The following is a 22,552-nucleotide window of genomic DNA, read 5'->3' on the forward strand; positions in this document are numbered from 1 at the left end:
TGTTTGCATAGTATTACAATAGAATAATACTTAATGATTACATCGAAAGCCATAAAGCATATCACACTATCCCTGTGAGACGTGATGACATAGGCAATAATCACCGCCAATATGGGATGTGAACGTTTAACCATAGTTATTTCCAGGTAACAAGTTTTTAAAACATAAAAATCAGTACAAAAAACAACAACAATATTTCCATTACATACAATATATAGAAGGGATAAAATATTATACAAACAAACTATACACAAAAAACCTTTTCAATGTCATTGATAGATCCAATACGATGTTTAATATTATTTAAACCAGCATCTCGGCGCGCGAATATGCGCCCATTTCGCGTCCACACGTACCGCCAACCCGCTTCCTTAGCTTTAGCGCGAGCAGCGTAAAATAATTGACGGTTGGTGCGAGTGAGACGCTCGTTGACGTAAAATCGTCGTGGCTGTGCATCAATGTTGAAGCCGGCCGAGTCCGCCCCCCGTCTTACGCGCGCCGCGCGCAGTATCTCGTCGCGGACAGTACGTCGGGCCAGGCGCACACAGATGGCGCGGGTTCGAGGCCGAGTCGATGGAGATGAAGTTCGGCGGGGACCGGCGCGCTGCACACTCACTATATCGCGTTCATCGATGTTTACCCCTATTTTATTACCAACCAGGTTGACTACGTGCGTAAGATTTTCGCCGTCGAGCTCCGTTATACCGGTGATCTCTATGTCATTTAGCAACAGCTCCTGATCTCGCTCATTAATATCCGCTCTCAGCTGGGCTATGGTGTTTTCATTAGTGTCTAGGATCTCTTTTTCCCTTTCTAACTTAGACAAACGTTCATCAAATGCGTCTATGCGGCTGTTAAACTCAACCAAACTTGATCTAATGGAGCCAATTTCCTGTCTAAACGAACACATCTCCTTTGTGCAAGCCGACAGCTCTGTGCGTAGGAGTTCAATTGCTTTTGTCATAGCTTCGATACTACTAACGCTATTATCATCCAAAAAGGCATCTGCACAACCTTCGTTGTTTTTACAGCTTTTGCATAACCATTTAGGTGCAGCTGTGTTGCCAGGGCTCAAGTTCGATAAACACCCACGATGGAAAGTAAGGGAGCATTTCCTGCACTTAGCGCCATCTGCTGAAGATGTGAACTTACCACAGCTGTTGCATTTACTGGCCATAATGAACTTATTTATCTTATAAGTGTTAAATCGAGCTATGGGGACTAGATGTCGCTAGTTTATACCAGTTTTAATAATTAAATTTAACAATAACTATTTTATGAGAATTTTGTCTTTGTATTACATTAAATTTAAATTTAACTTGCACTCACAGAAGACGGGCTGTTTATCAAGCGCACTATCCACAATTTTATATTTTACAACAGATGACACAACGAACGAACAGCTGATCGTCACTCACAGAAACAACAATATTAAATTCCCTCTCTTGCGTATTTTATCTTGCAAACATTTATGGGCATTATTTGAGCACTCAGATGTATATTTATGTAAAACTTTCTGTATATAACGAATATTATACACTTAATTCACTCTGCAGATACGAAATACGTGTTGTTCAGACTACCGCCAAAACATAAAAAAAGCATAATATTGCGATTACTTCGATTTCTCTGGGATTCCATCATCAGATCCTGGTTTCCTTATCATGGTACTAAACTAGGGATATCTCCTTTCTAACAAAAAAAGAATTATCATAATCGCTATATCCAGTAGAAAGTTATGCGGTATAATATAAAGTAGGTCGACGAAAAAAGTGTCAAGTAAAAACGCATTATTAGATATAACTCGAAAAGTAGTTTTTAGATCTCAAATAAATTTAAATGGGATCAATTAACACACACCACCTTTCGATTAAAAGAAAATTTGTCGAAATCGGTCCACACGGGCAAAAGTTCTGATGTATACAGTCGAATTGAGAACCTCCTCCTTTTTTGGAAGTCTGTTAAAAATATATACAAACTCACGTAAATAAAATTCCGCTTTAAAACATTACAAAAACAATTATATGTCATAACAGTTATGTTATTCTTTACGTAAGTTGATTGTTTATTTAATTGCTTACGCTACGCTACGCTTCAGCCTGTAACATATATCCCACCGCTGGACATAGGCTTCTTTCCCCATGTAAGATCATAATGTTTTTTTTTTCAATTAATTGTACCCCTATTTAAGAAAATAGCGTGGACTAAGGAGGATGAAATTTCGCATACTTATAGTTTATATAGAGATAGAGTGCAGAATGCTTATATTTTTTTTAATTATCCATAAAAAATACAGATAATTAAAAGCAAAATTACCCACACTACCATGTATTTGACAAACACACGCATATATACGATTTTGTTTATTCTTATAGAAGTACTTTCGTAGTCTTTGACAACAGAACCTTAATAATGTTCAAACTTATAATTTAAATTCATTTTGGTCGAAATTCAACCACTAGGCGACCACTAGTTACAATAAATAAGATAAAGATGCTATGAAGATAAAATTTACATCATTATTCATAGATGGCGCTTTTCGTAACAGAATTATTCTCAAATTAGAACACTAACATACAAAATAGTTGTGTTTATTTTTAGATGAGTTCGCACGCAGCTCCTGCCAGCCGCACGTATCCGGCTCTTTTCCAGGGATTTATTTAAGGTAAATAATATAGATTAAAAGAACTTTCGAAATCTCTCAATTTTGTCGTAATTACAAGTAGACGACAAAGTTTTTTTGAGTAATTTTAATTTCCCAGATATCTTGTTACATCGCTGTGTTTTACGTTAATATTTACAACTTATCTATGTCCTTCTCGAGACTTCACCCTAAATATATTTTATTGCAAACGTGTTATGATTACAAATGTCCATATTATCCATATAAATATGTGTTAACTGACAAGTCGGCAGCAAAACTGAGAGGCATAGTTATCTCCAAATTTATAAGAATTATAAAATATTTCTATATTTTTGTTGTTATTAAAATTAATAGTAAGAGGTATAAATCTACATAAAATGGTAGCTTTTCGTAAAGTTACCAAAAGATGTTAACGAATTGTAGACCCTTCAAACTATTGGAATGGATATTAGCGCATCCATGGTATTGATAGAAAGTAGCCGAGTTAGAGCAGGATCACATTTCTATTATATATGATATGATATTACTAATGAACAATGTACGATTTGTATGCTATCAGTTAATAATCAACATCTACATTCTAAACACAAAATGTATAGATTATTTGTAATTTGTTATGAATACAAATCGACTTTCATTTTATCTATAAATATATGGTATTAAAACCTACAACGTAGTTATTTTACATAGATATAACATCATAATATATATAAAATAAAAAAGTTATATTTTACTTATATTAATTTTTTTTCTACTGTATAAAAGATATGACCAGAAATAATATCTAGTATAACTTAGGCAGAAGTATACTAATGCTAACCATAATCAAGTTTAGGTAAATTCTCATCAGTATTTTAAACGAAAATCATTACATAGTATAAAACAGGTCGCTTCCCGCTGTCTGTATGGTTAGATCTTTAAAACTACGCAACAGATTTTGAGGTAGTTTTCTTAAGTAAATAACGTGATTCCAGAGGAAGGTTTATATAAGGCATAATAAAGTAGAGGAACACTGATAGTTTTTGCAACCGTTCGAAGCCGGGGCGGGTCGCTAGTTTTTGATTATAGACAGTCTGTAGTAACTCTTGACATTTACGTGTGGAAAAGTCCGACGGTTCAGAGCTAAATTTGTACGAGCACAAATGTACGTTTAATTCTATGTTCTATCGTAGTTCGTGTTTAGCAAGGAATATGAATGCAATTAACATTACATCAACTGAAAAGAGCAATGGCTATCTACGTGACAGCCTGTTTTGTTACTAAACCTAGTTTGTTACAAAATACGTTCAACGATAGGGTACGCAATTCGAATCGCTAAATTGAATGATAACAAGAGAAAATGCGCAAAAACCACTACAATGCTAAAACAGTAACAACATATTAGGACTGGTTGTCTGCCGGGAAACTTATATAAATATTTTGGGTTCAACGTTTACACCCGAAAAGACAGGATTTTTAATAAACATACAAAAAATATAACGTATTTTTTTGGGATTTAAGTCGTTAACAATAAAAACATGCTCCATCATTATCCTAACATCATCTCTAAAATGTTAATTTTCAAACAAAATATACTTCCTACAGCTTCGATAATTACTAATAATAAATCATTTTTCCATGACTGTTCTAATCGACTATCTCTTTGGTCACGATATCTGTCCACTCATCTGATCGATATATAATTATACTGTTTTTAATATTCCAAATTAGCAGTAGTCCTACGTGTTTTACACGTAACAGCTAATTATATAGTTAAGTTTCAAATTTCCCAATTAGTTTCTAATAAATCAATTATTCTTTACAACGAATTACTTGATAATGACTAAAATTATTTATTAATAAATGTCTTTACTTTAAAGTTTTGTCCGCGTGATCCGTAGGAGTTATTACTGTATTTACAGACCGTAATAGAAGTATTTAACTTTTCTATGTATATACTACACTAGGTATAAATTTTCATATCTGTAATGCAGACACTATTTCTGATCCCGTTGGAATAGCCGGATAAAATTGCTTATGTGTTCTGTTCGGGATCTGCAGCTATCTACGTACCAAGTTTAATTATAATTATTTCAATATTTTCTAAGTTAAACTAACACAAACTTTTCACACCTCTAATAACAGTTCTTATTACTTCCGTTTAATTGTTTTAGTATCACAATGACTCGTGTATACGAAGATTTTGATCCAGCGTTTGCCGCAGTTTGCAGCGACGTGACACTCTACTCAAATAACAAAGGGTTTTTCAAAGGATTTGTGGAACAAATACTGTCTATAGCAGAAGAAGACGGGTGGTTGAGCAAATTCGATGAAGTCCCTGAAAAGAACAAAGTCACAGTGGTGTTGGAAAATGAAACGGTGAGTTAAAAAAAAATCATTTGCAATTAACAAGTTAAAAAGGACGCGGAAGAGAAAGCGACGATCGACTTTATTTATTTAAACAAATTACAATTCAAAAATTCACAAAGCTTTATAACCATTTTATATTCTATTACGTTTTATGTTAAAAAGTAATCGCTTTCTTATTTCCTAAATAAAAAAAGAGATTAAAAATAATTAATAGGCGTAATAACGAATTTTGGAGTAATATTTTTTTCTCGAATAAAAAATTATCTTACCGAATTACACATTATTTGTACATCTATACCAATAAAAAAATTGGAGTGTCTGTTTGTAATATTAAAATAACCGCTTTTCACTAAATTCATATGGATGTATACATAGTGCATATACCAAAATGTCATTTTTTACATTTTTTTGTCTGTCTGTCTGTTTGTTTATTCTGGCTAATCTCTGAAACGGCTAGACCGATTTTGATTTTGGATTTCACGGGTAGAAATTTGAAATTGAAATTGAATTTATGCTTATGTATTTTTCAAAAATATGTAATGTTCATGTTTTATATATCATTTATATTCATTATAGGTACTTTAACATTACAAACAGACACTTCACTTTTATTTATTTGTATAGATGATACTAGTTAAGTTTTGAGACACTTTCAAGTTATGGTAGGGCTACCGGGGATTTTGGGAGTAACTTGAGCGCATCAGAATAACATAATGGGGGTAGCCTTGCGCCTTGTGAAGTACTGAAATCATTCTTGGGCCTTTTATATAGTATCGAACGTTCAGGGCAACTGATCAGATAATTAAAAAAATGGATTCTTAGAAAAACTCGAGCACGTCAGATTATTATATATATAAAAGAAAAATATACAATTTAAGAAGAAAAAAATGTTATTCTTTTAATATATGTACAATGAAAAGTATATGTATACACTTTAAAGTAAAAACGTTCTCTTGGTACGCTTCAGTCTGTAATATCCCACTGCTGCATAGGCATATTTCTCAATGTAAGAGAAGGATCAGAGCTTAATCCGCCACGCTGCTCTACTGCGGTTTGGCGGATACATTGCCTACTGTGAGTAACGATCGCTATCAGGTGCAGAAGATAAGACGACGACACGTAACGACGGTACGATTCCCGAGCCCACAAAATCTTCGTGTAAAGGCCTTGATAACTTAAAAAAAACCGACTTCAATTACATCGACGAGTAGTACAACGTAGATCGACGAAAAAATAGTCAAGTAACTGCGCTTTATCAAAGATTACTCAAAAAGTAGTTATTAGATCTCAATAAAATTTATATGTGACCACATGACAAACATCAGCTTTCGATTAAATTAAAAATTATTAAAATCGGTACACCCAGTAAAAAGTTATTGCGGATTTTCAAGAAGTTCCCTCGATTTCTCTGGGATCCCATCATCAGATCCTGGTTTCCTTATCATGGTACTAAACTAGGGATATCTTCTTTCCAACAAAAAAAGAATTATCAAAATCAGTACATCCAGTAGAAAGTTATGCGGTATAATACAACGCAGGTCGACGAAAAAAGCGTCAAGTAAAAACGCATTATTAGATATAAGCTCGAAAAGTAGTTGTTAGATCTCAAATAAATTTAAATGGGACCAATTGGCACACACTACCTTTCGATTAAAAGAAAATTTGTCGAAATCGCTCCACCCAGTCAAAAGTTCTGATGTAACATACAAAAAAAAATAAATAAATAAATACAGTCGAATTGAGAACCTCCTCCTTTTTTCGAAGTCGGTTAAAAATTGTGTCAAATTAAACACTTACCTATGGCTTTAAGTAGTTGCATTATATGATAATTATTAAACTATTTACTTACATTTTGGTGCGTGGATATTATATTTTCAAGGCAAAATTATTTTTGTTTTAAATGTTTTGTACTATAGAAATTGGTAAAGGGTAATTAAAATTACACAGATTAATTCGCGGGCAAAAGCTAGTCTAAATAAATATTAAAAACAGTAACGAGTTTGTACGTAGGATTGTTTCACCAAATTGAAGAACTTCAAAGTTTTAGTACATTTACATAGTTAGAAAAATATTGTAATTTGGGCGGTATAGTTTTAAGCATTAAGGGTCATAAATCTAGGTAACTTAATCCATTAACACATTACTACACTAACTTAAACAAATGTAGAATAAAGACAATTATAATAATGTCTGTAAATTGCAATTATAGTTTTTGATAACGATAAATGTATGACAGTCTAGAGAGTAAACCACAAAAAATTTTTGGGTGCAGAACGATAAAGTGTTTATGTAATCATGTGTATGTTTATGTGAACCCTTCACCTTCCTGCACACTGGTATAAACTAGTGTTTACATTGTAATTTTTAACGATTTACATCTTTAACAATTTTTGATCGCGTGTTCGTGCATTTAGTATACGAGATAAATTCTTTATATTTGTTTATCTTAAACATTTATCGAAATATTGACAATTTTATAACCTATTTTATAACTTCTATAATTTTTTTTAATATGTACGATTTGATTTTTGTGTTACCCACACATTAGGAATTCTAAACATTTTTGAATATCATATCAAAAATTGACCGCTCCAGCGGAGTTCGAACCCGCGTCTCTGACTGACCGTGTCGGCGCTCTAGCCAATTAAGCTATGGAACGATGTACCCGCTAGATCGAAATTTTTGATATGATGATTTTATTTTTCGGTTTCAGCGAACCCACACATTAGGAATTCTAAACATTCTATAATTTTATTTTCTTGGTAGACTGTATGGCATAATAAAAAAATATATATTCACGCAAAAACTACGGAGGTTCGAAGTTTGCTGTGTCAGCTAGTATCCAATAAATCAAAAAATTGAACAAAAACAACTATAGACTGTGAATATGTACAATTAAAGTTTAGGTTTTCTTATATCTTTCTTACATCTTTTTTTAAGGCTTTCTTTTTATTAATGTTATATTTTAGAAAAAGATTATTTTTAACGTCCAGTTAATTATCTCGCAATCTTTGTTCTATATTTTATTTCTTATATATTTTCTAGTTTCAAGTTCTCTTTTTTCAGATAATGGGTGCGCTTAAAGAAGTATTTTTAAGGATACAACCTATGTATCGCAGTAAAGATGCTAAAATATCGCACGAAAAGAGGTTGTTGGCAATGACAGCATTAAAAGAAGGAGACTTGACAAAAGGCCTAGCTCTCGCCAGCCAAGCGGTCCTCAGAGCTCCAAAGACAGGTGTTATAATTATAGTATAAAACAAGGTCGCTTCCCGCTGTCTGTATGCTTAGATCTTTAAAACTAAGCAACGGATTTTGATGCGGTTTTCTTTAATAAATAGAATGATTCCAGAGGAATGTTTATATCTATAATAACATGCATAATATAGTAGAGGAACACAGATAGTTTTTAGAACCATGCAAAGCCGCCCCGGCTTTTTTTGTATTTTGTATGGTTGCTAGTTATAGATAAGTATAGAATATGTGGCACCAGGAACGACATCTTAATTTTATTATAACAAAAAAAACACCAAAGCAATGACGTGAATCGAAAGATCTATTTTAATTCCGTATTTTTCCGGACTTCAGCTGTATTAGATATTCTTATAAGGATACATACTTTTTTACAGTGACATAAAAAAAACAACAACTTATTTAATTATTTTTTTGTAACCAGTTTACCGGTTTTATATATTAGTAGCGTTATAAAAAGGTTAAAAAGTGTTGTAGATTTTAATGGACTAAAAAATTTTAAGCGATGTTATAATTACTTTTTACCATTATTTTAAGTTAAAAAAAATAGACTAATGCTATTTGTATCATTTGATACACTCTAGATTTTACTTAAAACTTACATGATCTACATTCGCTTGTTTAACTTACTTCCTCCCAATCTTTTTCATTAGTCTAGAAAGAATTATATAATACAAGTTATAATAAAATAAAATTTTATTTATATAATCATCCCCATGGAGTCATAGCTCGTAAATCAAAGTGAAGGTAACTCAAAAAAAAAAAAAAAAATAATAAACCTCCTTAGACCACCTTGTTATCTGACCCGTATTGCTATCGTGTCTCACGACGTCACGATGTACTGAATAATTCACACTTGACATTTCTAATTTTAAATGAATAAATAAACACTTAATCCTACGATTTAGACATGTAAAGTTAAGTTAGTACGCATTCGTTATCAAAGTGTTGATTACCCTACCTTTGCGATCCGATTAAAAATTACTATTGTTCAGAAACTAACAAAATTATTTATACGATCTCGCTATTTTGTTTTACATCTTTTTTAAGTATTAGTTTTATATAATTACTAGCTGACCCTGCTAACGTTGTTTTGCCATAATGTTATTATCCCTCTTAACCCCCCCCCCCCCCCCTATAACCTAGGAGTATGAAAAAAAGATGTGGGCCGATTCTCGGGCCTACCCGATATGTACACAAAATTTCATAAAAATTGCTCCAGCCGTTTCGGAGGAGTATGTTAACTAACATTGTGACACGAGAATTTTATATATAAGATTATAATATAAATTATTAATATTAATGTCATATAAATTTTACAAAAAAAAAAATTATATTGCGTTATACTTTAGAATAAAAGCAATCATACAATAATAAATGGATTAAATAAATCTCCTAGTTGAGTACAGTTTTAAAACCGTACAGAAAAGAGAATTGTAAATGTTTTTTTTTTTTTTTTTGCTATTCTAAGACTTTTATTTCATCGTCTTACTTTGCCGACATTTCAGAAAACTCATTAAAATATATTTTCTTCCTATCTTTCAACTAGCCAAGTTAATTGCTTCATAGTCCTATTGTACACTATATTTAAATTGCCTTTGAATCGACGCAAAGTATAATAGGCATACATACAACACTTTTACCACTCCTAGACAAAATGGAGTTTCTAAATAAGAATCGCTATAAGTTTCGTAAAATCAAGAGTGTTCTTAGTGAACGTAAAGTTTAAAAACTTATTTAATACAAAAACAACATAAATAGTTATGAATGCAGAATTATACAAATAAAGAGTTAAATAATTTCTTCTATGTTTATTTTACATTTTTCCAGGTACCGACGAGATATTAGACGATGGAGTATCACTTGCCCTTGCGCTGTGGCTTCGCTCTGAAATACTTCTTCGTTTAAACAAACCTGCAGCTGCTTTGGAAGATTTAAAATTAGCTCTAAAGGAAAGACTTCCTGTTCGGATGAGAGCTGAGTATTATTGGAGAATGGGCCATTGTTACAAAGGTAGATAGAGTATTTATTATTTTTGACGATGCCTCAGCGCAACGGTCACTGCACTGGCTTATGGCTGATTCGTTAGTGGGTGCGGGTTTAATCCCAATAGCATATATTTGTATTGGCCATACAGGTTTATGCCGTGGTTTGGGCGTTTATGGTGTATTGTGTGTTGCTAAACCCCCGACACAGTAAATCCTAGTGGCCCGTTGAGTGTGAGGCGCTTATTATTTATTGTAATTTATTTATTTTACGTCCTTGGGCGAATATTGTACTTTTTTTCCAACAAATAATTGGTACATTTTTATGTTTGATTAATTATTCTATATTCGAATAGTATTTCCAGACTCGATAGAGAGCCAATTTTTAGATTGAAAAATTGATGATGTACATGATATAGTTTTTTTTTTTTTTTTTTAATTAAAATATTCGATTTTATTCATATCCATGAACATGGTATTATGAACACAGTTCAACCCATATTAATACAAATTCACCGATTAAATCTACGTTTATCATTTAAAAATTTAATCCCGTGTTTAAAAAAAGATAGTAACTAATTGGCTTAAAACACAAGACTATGAAAATATTGAAAATCTATTCGTACCAATAAAATAATAGGTCAAACTCACTCCAAATCACAGCAAAACGCATACACATATTTACATACTCATACACACACACACACACACACACACACACAAACAAACAATCACAACTAAACACATACTAATAAAAAAATTCCATACTTTAATAATTGTCAACCTTTTTTGTTTCCAATTTTGTATTTATAATGTTTGTCTTATTATTGTTTTATTGTAATCTTTGTCTACAGTTTCACTTATGTTTTCGCTATCTGAACGCAAAGTCTGATTATATCACAATAAACTAATTTTTGGGGAAGACACTGTGGCCTGTAACACAGCTTTTTTTAAGCTAGCACGGGTCCCAGGGCTTCTAGATAATGTAAACCACATAATTTGAGCAAAATAAAAACTATTTTAGTTATTTATTTATTTAACTAGATGCCTAAATATAATATAATTCATTAGTAAAAACGTGTTGTCACAAACTTTTTACCCAAATTTTCGTAGCATCCATTTGCATCAAAAAACCATACTGGATCGAATCGGTCACAAATCCACAAAAGCGAAGCTAAACACCCTACCCGCACTGTATCCTTTGAATTAGTAATAGCTTTTAGAAGTTTGAAAAATGTTTAGACCTGGTATTACAATGGAACACAATACGATACTTTAGCGTCAGTTGACAGACTCATTCTAACCATGACATTATAAAGCATTTCCTTGAACGATGATATTTGCAAATAGTTTAGTTTTATTTATACGATGTCAAAAGAAAGGATATTGAATTTTTAATCGAAAAGTCCTTGACGGCCTGATCATACTATGCGATAATAGATTAAAATTGTAATTTACACCAAGTTAGGAATGCTAGCTTTAATTCAGGACATAAAACGTGTTTTAAAAGTGTCGAGTTTGTTGTCAGTCAAGCAAAATTACGCACTTATTACATACATTACGAGTAGAAATCGGTAGTCACTTCAAATTAATAATAATTAATGAATAAATAATTACTCTATAAAATGACGAAATAAAATTTCGTACTTTTAATGCCTATTTAAAACATAAAATCTTTTCGCGATAGGTTTAGCTTAATTTTTATTTAATTGGCTTGTTTTGTAATAGAAATTTAATTTTCCGTGAACGAAGATAATGTCTCGTAAAGTCTATTTCTTTGTGGTAATTGAGATTATAATAAATATTTTAATAAAAATTTTCTGTTTAGTCATTAAACATACATGTTCCAATAAATTAATCCACAAAGAAGCGGAGATTGAAATTTAGGAGATTATAAATATACTTACCGCTAACGGTAGACTAATGTTGTTTAGACTATATATGTTTTGTATTAGATTGGATAATATCCATATAATGAGATACGAGGACGATTAAAAGCGGGTTGGATATAAACGTACTATTTATTATAAAACTAACATGAGTACTAAGTTACCTATGTATAGCTAATATACTGAAAGTTTTAATATTTTTTTTTTTTTTTTTGTAACAATACTTTAATTATAATTATAATATTTTTAATATTTTTCTTATTTTTTTAAATATAATCGTGTTTCATAACGATAAAATTAAACTTTATAACTGTAATAAATGTCATCTGCAGTTTCTCTTACAATATTTCGAGAACTTTAACACACCGAGTATGGCACGTATTCAAAATATCACGATAGAGATAGTTGATAAATTGAATTAGAACTATTTCATGAGCACCGTGCTATATCATATTTATGAATTTTTAATGATCATTAACATGCCTATCTTGACAAAAAATATAATAAGCGCAACCTCATACAAACGTACGGAAGATAAAAAATACTGTATAATGATTATATTACAACAAATTAAGATCTCTGTATACCACATTTACGACTCACCTTTCGTGAGCTAGAAGTAACTGCCAGACTGCTCGCAGAGTTCGCTCTCGATCATGCTTCATGGAACAGTCGTGTGAAAAATAGTGTACCATTAATTAATTTAAACAGTCAGATTATATTTATAATTTTAGAAGTTTTTATTTTTATTTTATTTTAGTAATAAGACATACTTTCATACAAAATATTAAATCAATTGATACACCGGCCATACACAGAGGCTGATTATACTCTTCAGTTTTTTTGTAGAATCTGCGGAACAATGTGGATGCGGTCTACGGTGCTGTAGCTATTTCGAAGTTCATCCATCTGGGGTTGTGGAATTCGACAAGTTTTGTGGCGAGACGATTCGTAACACTCGACAACAGCTTTTAGACGTAGCTTAGAAGTGGGAATTTTCTGTAAACTATTCATGAGAGAATTATCATCCTCTTGAAGAATAACACAAACACACTCTTGGATCACTCCTCTGGTGTGGTACCATGGTGAATGTCAGCTTTAAAGAGCCCTGCCAAGGCTTTTAGGATAAGTCGTCCCTGCAGCCTTAAGGAGCTCAGTCGCAACTCTGTTATTCCCTTGGGCCCTTCCGTTTTTAAGCTGCTCGAGCGCCGCACTAATCTCATCTGTTTCAAGTGTTGAGATGTCTTCGGAATAGTGGCGCAAAAATGGTGCACTTAGATTTTCGGCGTCCGAATCTCAGACTTGTGTGCACACGAAGAGTACAGCTGTTCATAAAATTAAATTAAACCTCTGAATTAAACCTCTCCTCAGGTTTCAGGGCGAAAGCAAACAATCCTACCATTTGCTGCTCTACGCTTCGCAAGAAGGCTAGTTTCCAGTAGTCTGTGTAAAATTTTGACCTCCAATTCTGCTCTATAAGAGTTGTCATATTCTTGTATTAGAGCAGTGGAGGTCTCTACGTTTGAGTTTCCTTACCTTCTCATCGGCATCTTGTGCCTCCACCTCATCAAATTCAAGGCTTCTGGAGAAAGTTTTGACGGCTTCCCTGATGTCGTTAGTTAAAAGTATCTTCGACCCAGACTACGCACTATCTTCATCATTACGTCCACGATGTCATTATTACGTCCGCGTTGCTAGTGGTTCCCATTGAATCGAATCGATTCTGGAGTTCCAGTTGGAACTACTTGATACCACACAGTATTTCGAGCAGCATAGTTCGAAGATTACTTGTAGCTTATTTTGTTTTAATCGTTTTTTTTTTTTGTGAACGACTGTGGAAATTAGCCAGCCGATTGTCTCTTTTCAAAAGCCGACGTGCTTTATAATGGCCTAGTCAACATAAAAGTTGTACATAAGTTTGACTTAGAAAGTTTAAGCAAAAACAAAGAAATCGAATAAAAAGATTTCAGATTTGTTAGCTAAACTTTATTTGAATCAAAGATCAAGTTCTGAAGTCTGTCCTAAAGTTCTGAAAAGTGAGTTTGAGATGAAGTGCTCGCTATTAATGACACGTTTCCTGATATAGGAATCGATATTCCTATATTATCATTATCCTATAGTATCATTCTTATAGTACTATTTTCTTCTCTTTAGAAATTATATATATTCTTCTTAGGTAGTGTTTCCTATATGCTGATTGTACAAAATAAATAAAGTATCTAGATAACAATTTCGCCTCATAATATATTATTAAAAATGATCATCTGAAGTATTTTTTTTTTAATTTTATACGTTGAAATAATCTACATAATATATTATATTATAAATATTTTTTAGTAAGTTAAGTAGCATGTATTTAAATAATATTCACATAACAGTCAAAACATAACGACCACAATATTTTGATTTATTTACTATATTATGTATTTTCTATTGCATTATATTAAATTTAAATAATGTTTGAATATTAAAGGTATCGGAGAACCTACTCGAGGAAAAGTCTCATACGAATTAGCTGGAAGACTCCTAGGAAATAATGAGCAAGCTAAAATACAACTGTCTAACGACATTAGTTCTCTGGATTATGCAGACAAACCTAAGCAGGGTCTCAATAGGTCAGGTACTATAAATTTTTTTTCAAACAAATTTTTATTGAAGTATAACTTCATCACGCACACTTGACTTAGGGAGTTAGTTAGTGAATACGTCATGAGAGCATTACAAAAACTGTGATCGGGCGAGGTGGACAGAAGTTGAGAGAGATATATAAGTTAGTGAAGATAGAAAGAGAGAGAGAGAGAGTTACGTTTCGTAAGTTTGATTTCAGTCGCGGGGTCTAAAGCACATTCATTTTTTTTTAGATTTGTCAGTAACAGGTGGAGCAAAACAAAACTTACCTGCGCTGTCAAAATTGTTAAAAATCGTTGAAGAAGAAGAAAAGGCAAGTGTCATACAATTTACTAAATATTTCTTTGTCTTTTTAGGCTATTAATTGGAAAATGTGACTCAATGACAAATCTATACAAATAAATAAAATTGGAGTGTCTGTTTGTAATATTAAAATAACCGATTTTTACTAAATGCATATGGATATATACACGGTACATATACCAAAAATCATTTTTTTATTTTTGTCTGTCTGTCTGTTTGTTCCAGCTAATTTTGGAAACGGCTGTACCGATTTTGACAGGACTTTCACTGACAGATAGTTGATGTAATAAGGAGCAACTTAGGCTACTTGTATTTTAGAAATTTATTTCTTTTGTAACTACGAACTGAAGAATATTTTTTTTAATTATACGCGGACAAAGTCGCAGGCACAGCTAGTATATTATATAATTCTGTACGTATGATAAAAAAATTTATTTATTTATTTAAATAAATAAATACAATTTTAACAATAATATTTACTTTCTCTAATAATTATATTATGTTGTAAATGGATAATCGGAAGAGCCCGATAATGCGATAAAAGAATGGCGATTGCTTGGATTTACATTTGTATTCTTGCTACGAAAAAATGATAGTTCAAAATATGATAAATCTAATTTTCTCGAAAAAGACCCCATATCAAATTCATACTAAGTGGAAATTATCGCGTCCTTTTATGTGTTCTATTTCTTTCTATTTTACGATAAAATACTTTTATAGGGAAACGCTTTTTTAAACCTTTTAATAGAAAATAAGCTACCAAAAGATTTGTTCAAAAACATTATTGTTAAATTCCATATTTATTCGTTAACACTTTTCTAAGCCGTTTTTGTTGGTACGTGTAAACGTATCAATTAAACACAGAAAGTGTGGGAAAATATCTATTTTTTCTTCATCAATATTATGTTAAACTAAACTATAAATTTATTTAGGGTCGGTTTGCTGTTGCTGATACTGAAATAAAAACTGGTGATGTTCTACTAGTGGATGAACCATATGCAGCATGTCTTCTTCCAGACTTTTATGGATCTCATTGTCTTCATTGTTTTAGGCGGTAAGCTCTAATTAGTACAAAAACAAACATTTCTCCTTTATAGTTTATATAAACTAAAACTAAAAATAATATCAAAAAATTTTGCTCTAGATTAGACTGTGAAGAAAGCGCTCCTGTTTGGTGCCCGACTTGTTCTGGAGTGGCATTTTGTTCACTAAAATGTCGCGATAAAGCTATTTCTACATACCATTCATATGAATGTCAGTTTTTAAACCTTTTTATAGGTAGGTAAATATAAGATTTATATCTACTACGATTTCAACATCGTTATTAAAATTAATATAGAAATTAATATTTGCTTGTTTTAGGGTCAGGAATGTCTGTCCTAAGCCATATAGCACTGCGCATGATAACTCAAACCGGTCTTGATACATGTGAAATCATTCACTCAAAGTATCTAGGTGACTTAAAAACTGTCGAGAGTGCCGTATTAAATGATATCGAAGGTATTACCAAAAAAAATAAAATTAAAAGCAGAAAAGAGCGCTTGAATCGTACAAAGAAAGGATTAAACGGATTTGGGGAGAATAATTCGAACGAGAAAATCGAAATGAAAATAGAGAACAAAACGAGTTTTCAGGAAAAATTAGAAATGACAGCTGCACAAATTTACTCTCTATGTTCGCATTCAAGTCAGAGAAAAGGAACAGATTATCTCAAGAGGATAATCATGGGGTTATTTCTAACAGAGTGTTTAAAGCGAAGTGGTTTTTTTAAAGCTTGCACGACGGAAAATTTACAAAAAGGTAATTTATTAACCAAAAATAGTACTTAGTATTTTAGACAAAAAGATGTTATAGTATTTTTTAAATATAATATGATTATTGTGATTCTCGTTTTATCATAATGCTTATTATAACTGTCGCGAATTCAAGTTGCCAAATTACCAGCCAAAGGATCGTCAAAATTGGTGCACTCGTAAAATGTTATGAGGTAACACTTTCAAATAAAAAATACAGTCGAATTGAAAACTTCCCCATTTTTTGAAGTCGGTTAAAAAATATAAAAATTGATGTCTTTTTGTCAAGAAAAATTATTTATTGTTGCTTTTACACATGTCGATCTACTAGAAATCGGTAGATAAACTAAAGTAATACAAATGAAAAGGTTATTGTAACTTAGATTGTTGATGTATGGAAATAATTATGTATATATGTATGTTTGTATGTATATATGTGTATGTATTGAGTATATTTTTTTATTTATTATGTAGAGAACGAAAATGGATCATGTTTGCATACATAATGTTTTATTTACAAATTATACAGATAATTAAGCTGCTGCGCCTACCTTTTCAATGCATATTTTCCTATTTCTAAAGGTTGTCTGGAAGAGATCGCTACTAAGCGATAAGACCGCCTTTGTACATTACTATCTCTACGTGCAATGAACTGTTTTATGTAAAAAAAATCTAGTGGTGTGCAATAAAGTATACTCTATCTATTCTTTCTATCTATCTAGATTTTATTTTGAAAGTTTTCATGCACCCCCGTAATGATTGATTAATCTATAATATAAAAATGAATCGCAAAATGTGTTGCTAAGCGCAAAACTCGAGAACGGGTGGACCGATTTCGCTAATTCTTTTTTTAAAATATTCCTTGAAGTACGAGGATGGTTATTACGGAGAGAAAAATTCTAAAAAAATAATAATTTTAAACTTCCTGAAAAAGTCTAAAAACAACACGTTTCTATACTCCCATACAAAAGATTTGTGATAATACTTAAAAATCAATTTGAACTTTAATACCATACGATAAAGTTTGTGTTAGGCGATACGAAGTTCGCCGGGTCAGCTATTGATTAATATAAATAAACAAATGTACTCTAAAATTCATTGTTGTTGATCTTTAAAGGCTCGCTTTCTATACTTCTCGGCAATGAAAGAAACTATTTCTTTGTATAATAAAATATTAACAAACAATTGTATCAAAAAAAAAAAAAACAAATTTTATTGTTTCAGCCGAAAATATCATTTGCGAGTTGATTGTTCGAAATTTACAATTACTACAATTTAATGCCCACGAGATTTACGAAACGGTCCGTGGCAAACACAAATTCAAAGGCTCTAATGCAATTTACATTGCAGTCGGTATATATCCAACAGGAGCATTGTTTAATCATGAATGTTATCCCGCTGTGGCAAGGTCAGTTCAAATCACATTAAATACAATTATAATCAATCGTAAGTATTTATAAATGTTTAATTTGCTGGTACCTCAATCAGTCAAATCATATGTACAGAAATGTCTAAGAACCATATGACATTACTTGTGAGTGTACAGCTGTATATGGATAGTGCTTAAATCATGCCTCAACTTTTTAATTACTAGGCATCATTATTTTTATACATCTTATACATAAATAATTGTACTACGTGTACGCAAACTTCCAAATATTAAGAAGAATGATTGGATTTTTATTCAAATGCTATTTTATATCGGGTTAGCTAGTTGTGACATTTTTATTTCGGAAATTTCCCGAAAATATTTAAAGTTCCTAATAATATATTTTATTTTCTGGAAGTTCAAATACGAAAAAGTAACTGTCACTGAAGTGTCTTGCTAACAACCGCCAACTCTGTTCGATATGTAACTTCTGACAGCATTTGCTATGAAAAATACTGCTGATGAACAGTATTACTGCATAAAATTACAAATTATACTATTTTATTTTGTTTTATAATTATAGTGGAATCGAATTTAAACTGTATTTTAAAGTTTGCCAACAAGATCTAACGCTCCGCTATATACTGTGAATCATACTATATAATAGGTAACTTTCAGTTTTCACCAAACGCTTGTTGGCATAGGCATTCCCCATATAATGTATTTTTTAAACATTATATGCTGATTTGCGGTTTACTTTTGAGAAAATTACATTAAATCTGTAAATATTTTCACATTTCCAGTGAGTTCGTACGTATCTGTGGGTTTCCGGGCCTTAATTTTGATCTACATATAATGTGAAGTCATGTATAAATAATATTTAATATTACCAGTAAATATAATAAACTGTATATCAAAAATTGTATTTTAGAAAAAAAATCATATTCTAATTTATTGAAGTTATATACTAATCTATTGATATTACATTTTTATTGTAACGAAAATAAAAACAAACTATTTACAGATTTAATATATTGTTCTTCAACTCATCTTCAATAAAATTCCTAATATTCTATAAAATTTTCCTAAACCATATTATATTGTTTAGGAAAATTTTATACACGAGTTTACACTCAGCAAGTTATCTTTACTAAGATTAGAAAGCTGATGATTTGTTTGTTTGTTTGTTTGTTTAAACGCGCTAATCTCAGGATCTGCTCGTTCGAATTGAAAAGTTATTTTTGATTGATAGTTCATTTACTGAGAAAGGCTATATAAAATATTTGACTTAACTTTAATTAAAATTAAATATATTCTCAACTAATTTTGTTATTAATAAATTTGACCTACTCTACTACCATACGCTATAAATAACGCCTTGTTGAGTAGAAGGGACTTACTTACAATATGGGGTCCCACTGACTAGTATCGATACACGCATTTGTAAATCTTTCTTAAAATTTAGATACTTTGATCAACAAAAAATAGTCCTCCGTGCTATAAGACCACTTCAACCAGGAGAAGTTGTTTCCGAAAATTATGGCCCGCATTTCTTGATGCGAACTCTTAAAGAACGTCAAAGAATGCTCGCATGTAGATATTGGTTCCGATGTGAATGTATTGCTTGCAAAGAAAATTGGCCAACACTTAAACAGCTGAATGCTGAAACACCACTATACATCAGGTAAGAATAATACTGTAATGACATTAATAACTGTTAGGACTGGTATGGAAAGACGAATTTGATAAATGCTAATGTGTAAAATTAAACTATTGAGTGAGTTATTTTATATAAATTTCTCTCAAAAAAATACGCAGAGTATTTATTATAAGAATCTTGTTTTTGTTAAACGACGCCGCGTTGGCGCAACGGTCACAGCCATGGATTGAACCTGTTGCGCTCGCGGTTGCGGACATTTTGTAATGGCCATACAGGTGTTTGCAGTGATCTGGGTGTTTGTGCAGTCCTTGTGAGTCATCCCAACGTGCCTCGGAGAGCACGTTAAGCCGTCGGTCCCGGTTGTTATCATGTACGCCTGATAACGATCGTTACTCGTAGTAGGGAATATATCCGCCAACCCGCATTTGAGCAGCGTGGTGGATTAAGCTCTGATTCTCCTCCTACATGGGGAAAGAGGCCTATGCCCAGTAGTGGGATATTACAGGCTGAAGCGTTTTTGTTAAACGATATCAAATTGGAATTCATTAATATAAAATTCGTAATGTAAACAAAATTTTACTTGTTATAAAGATGTAAAAGGTATTATGGTTATTTTTATATGGCTTAGTTTATTACAGTAATGAACGCAAACTGCCTTTGAAAATATATCAAGAAAACTAGGTTGTAAAGCTTCCTTTTAACTTTGAATTGAAAGTAGAAGGCGACAATGGAAATAATTTTTTTGTTCTCTAGATCACAGCTGACATTGAATATTTCTTTATATTTTCTATTAGCTTACAGAAAGAAATAAAGAAAGACCTTTTAACAGTGAAGACTTACGAGTAAAAAAATAATTTATATTTATGATAATTTTATTAGTTTACGTATATTTTTATATGAACGGCTTGAAGTCATTTTGATGCTGCAAAATATGTGATAAGGCATGCGCCAAAAATAAATCGTGTATATTTTATGTCGGTAGCAGTCATGTTTGTTCACCCAGTAAGCCAATTAGCAATCGTCGCTATTCAGAACTAATCTGTGTGTGCTTTAGTATAATCACACCGATGTTAAGCATTAATAGAAATAATATGTAATCTGTATGTCAATCTCGTTTTTATATCCTTATAAACTTGAAACTTTTCTATTGTAAGATTATTTTCAAATTAGTGAGTGAAACATTAATTATCATTCTAGGTGCCCTAACGAAAACTGTACTGGAAAATTCAGATGGAATAAAAACCATCCGAACAGGTGTTCCAAATGCTCAACGGTCATAAATAAAGATACAGTTAAAAAATATGTAGAAGATATTAATAATTACCTGTCTCGATATCAGGTAAAACTTTCTTAACGATAAATTGTCAATTTATCCTAAAGCCATTTAAAAATATATATAAAAGCAACAATTGCCAATTTATTTTGAGAACTTTGTATAAAATCGATTTAAAAACATATTTTAATGAAAAAAAAACCTTTGACTGGATTCGTTAACAAAAATGCGTTTTTTGTATATAAATATTCAAAATAACGTTTCTATTTTAAGTGGTAAACGTCAAAGGAACATGTTGAAATATTTAATAGCCTCGAGTGTACTCATCCAATTGACAACATCAACTGTAAACAAAAAAAAATATATCGTGTATATATTCGTTATTTTTGCTACCATATGTATCTGAACTTTTCACATTAACGACATACATAATTGACTCAGTTTGCATTATGTCAACGTTTATAGTATAATAATATGAACACAAGGCACAGAAAAATAAATAATGGAATAGATAAACGCCGCTAATCGTTTTAGTAGACTTGATAATTTGAAACTAAACAAAATAATATTCTCATGTTGTAGCTTCAGTGACAAAGCAGTTTGAATTTATGCCTGTGCTTCTGTAAATGGTAAAAAGTAAAAAATTATCGACATTAACGGTAACTTAATTGTCATTTACGCGGTTACAAATCTTAATGTTTATTATTTTTTAATTAATGATTAATTCATTCTTTACTAGGAAGGAGCGAAGCTTATGGACGATGAATTATGTGAAGAAGCCATCAAAACTTTGACAGAGGCAGTGGACGATTTCTACAAAGTTGCACGACCACCGCACTGGGAAACGCACATAGCACAGGAATCACTTAGGTCCTGTTTCGCAACAGCAGGAAACGTTTACGTTGTGCCAAATAAAAATGAGCATGAGGGAAATAATGACTTGATCATGCAATGTAAATAGAAGTAAAAAACTTAAACAATTGAAGAATATTTGCATTAATTAGTTTTTATAAGTAAAATAAGTATTGTAAGTAATACTTTAAATTACGAATAATATATTCACTTAAAATGTACAACTATATCATTTTATTTTAACATAACGTTTAATTTTATTTGTACCAATTATCATTTATATAATTATAAAAGGAATTTAAGTAAATGATAACAATGAATTTAGAAGCGGCTTTTATAACAAAAGTCAAGTGATTATATTACTACCTCGTACTAAAATTAACACGAAAATTAATAGCCACAAAAGACTAGACTAATATAAATTTAATGTATTTTATTTATTGCTAAATTAATTGAAGAATCTTAAGTTCATTGTTATTATTTCAACAGTTGTTTTAAAATAAATAAAAATAACTCACGTTGTGTTTTATTGCAACTATTGTGTACAAAGAAAAA

The 22,552-nt window shown here is 31.5% G+C and overlaps 2 protein-coding genes across 2 annotated transcripts; one reads left to right on the forward strand and one right to left on the reverse strand.

Moving 5' to 3' along the window:
* Window positions 1–244: 244 nt before the first annotated feature.
* On the reverse strand, window positions 245–1,177 carry LOC123668541. The gene has a single exon (XM_045602274.1). The coding sequence runs from the start codon at window positions 1,175–1,177 to the stop codon at window positions 245–247; it is 933 nt and encodes a 310-aa protein (XP_045458230.1).
* A 1,423-nt stretch (window positions 1,178–2,600) lies between these two features.
* Window positions 2,601–22,514, forward strand: LOC123668745 (SET and MYND domain-containing protein 4). The gene is made up of 13 exons (XM_045602440.1): window positions 2,601–2,665; window positions 4,798–5,002; window positions 8,060–8,231; window positions 10,076–10,258; window positions 14,593–14,739; window positions 14,981–15,060; window positions 15,983–16,104; window positions 16,195–16,328; window positions 16,413–16,850; window positions 18,068–18,251; window positions 19,678–19,896; window positions 21,070–21,211; window positions 21,885–22,514. Exons 2-13 carry the CDS (start codon window positions 4,805–4,807, stop codon window positions 22,104–22,106), a joined length of 2,241 nt encoding a protein of 746 aa, XP_045458396.1. The 5' UTR covers window positions 2,601–2,665; window positions 4,798–4,804; the 3' UTR covers window positions 22,107–22,514.
* Window positions 22,515–22,552: the final 38 nt, after the last annotated feature.

This window comes from Melitaea cinxia, chromosome Z (assembly GCF_905220565.1).
Source record: "Melitaea cinxia chromosome Z, ilMelCinx1.1, whole genome shotgun sequence".
NCBI classification, from domain to species: Eukaryota; Metazoa; Arthropoda; class Insecta; order Lepidoptera; family Nymphalidae; genus Melitaea; species Melitaea cinxia.

Excerpts from the sequence above, each read along its gene's own strand:
- LOC123668541 (XM_045602274.1), bottom strand. The coding sequence starts at position 1,177 with ATGGCCAGTAAATGCAACAGCTGTGGTAAGTTCACATCTTCAGCAGAT.
- LOC123668745 (XM_045602440.1), top strand. The coding sequence starts at position 4,805 with ATGACTCGTGTATACGAAGATTTTGATCCAGCGTTTGCCGCAGTTTGC. Across the intron at positions 8,232-10,075 it reads CCTCAGAGCTCCAAAGACAG|GTACCGACGAGATATTAGAC; the intron begins GTGTTATAATTA and ends ACATTTTTCCAG. Across the intron at positions 15,061-15,982 it reads TCGTTGAAGAAGAAGAAAAG|GGTCGGTTTGCTGTTGCTGA; the intron begins GCAAGTGTCATA and ends AAATTTATTTAG.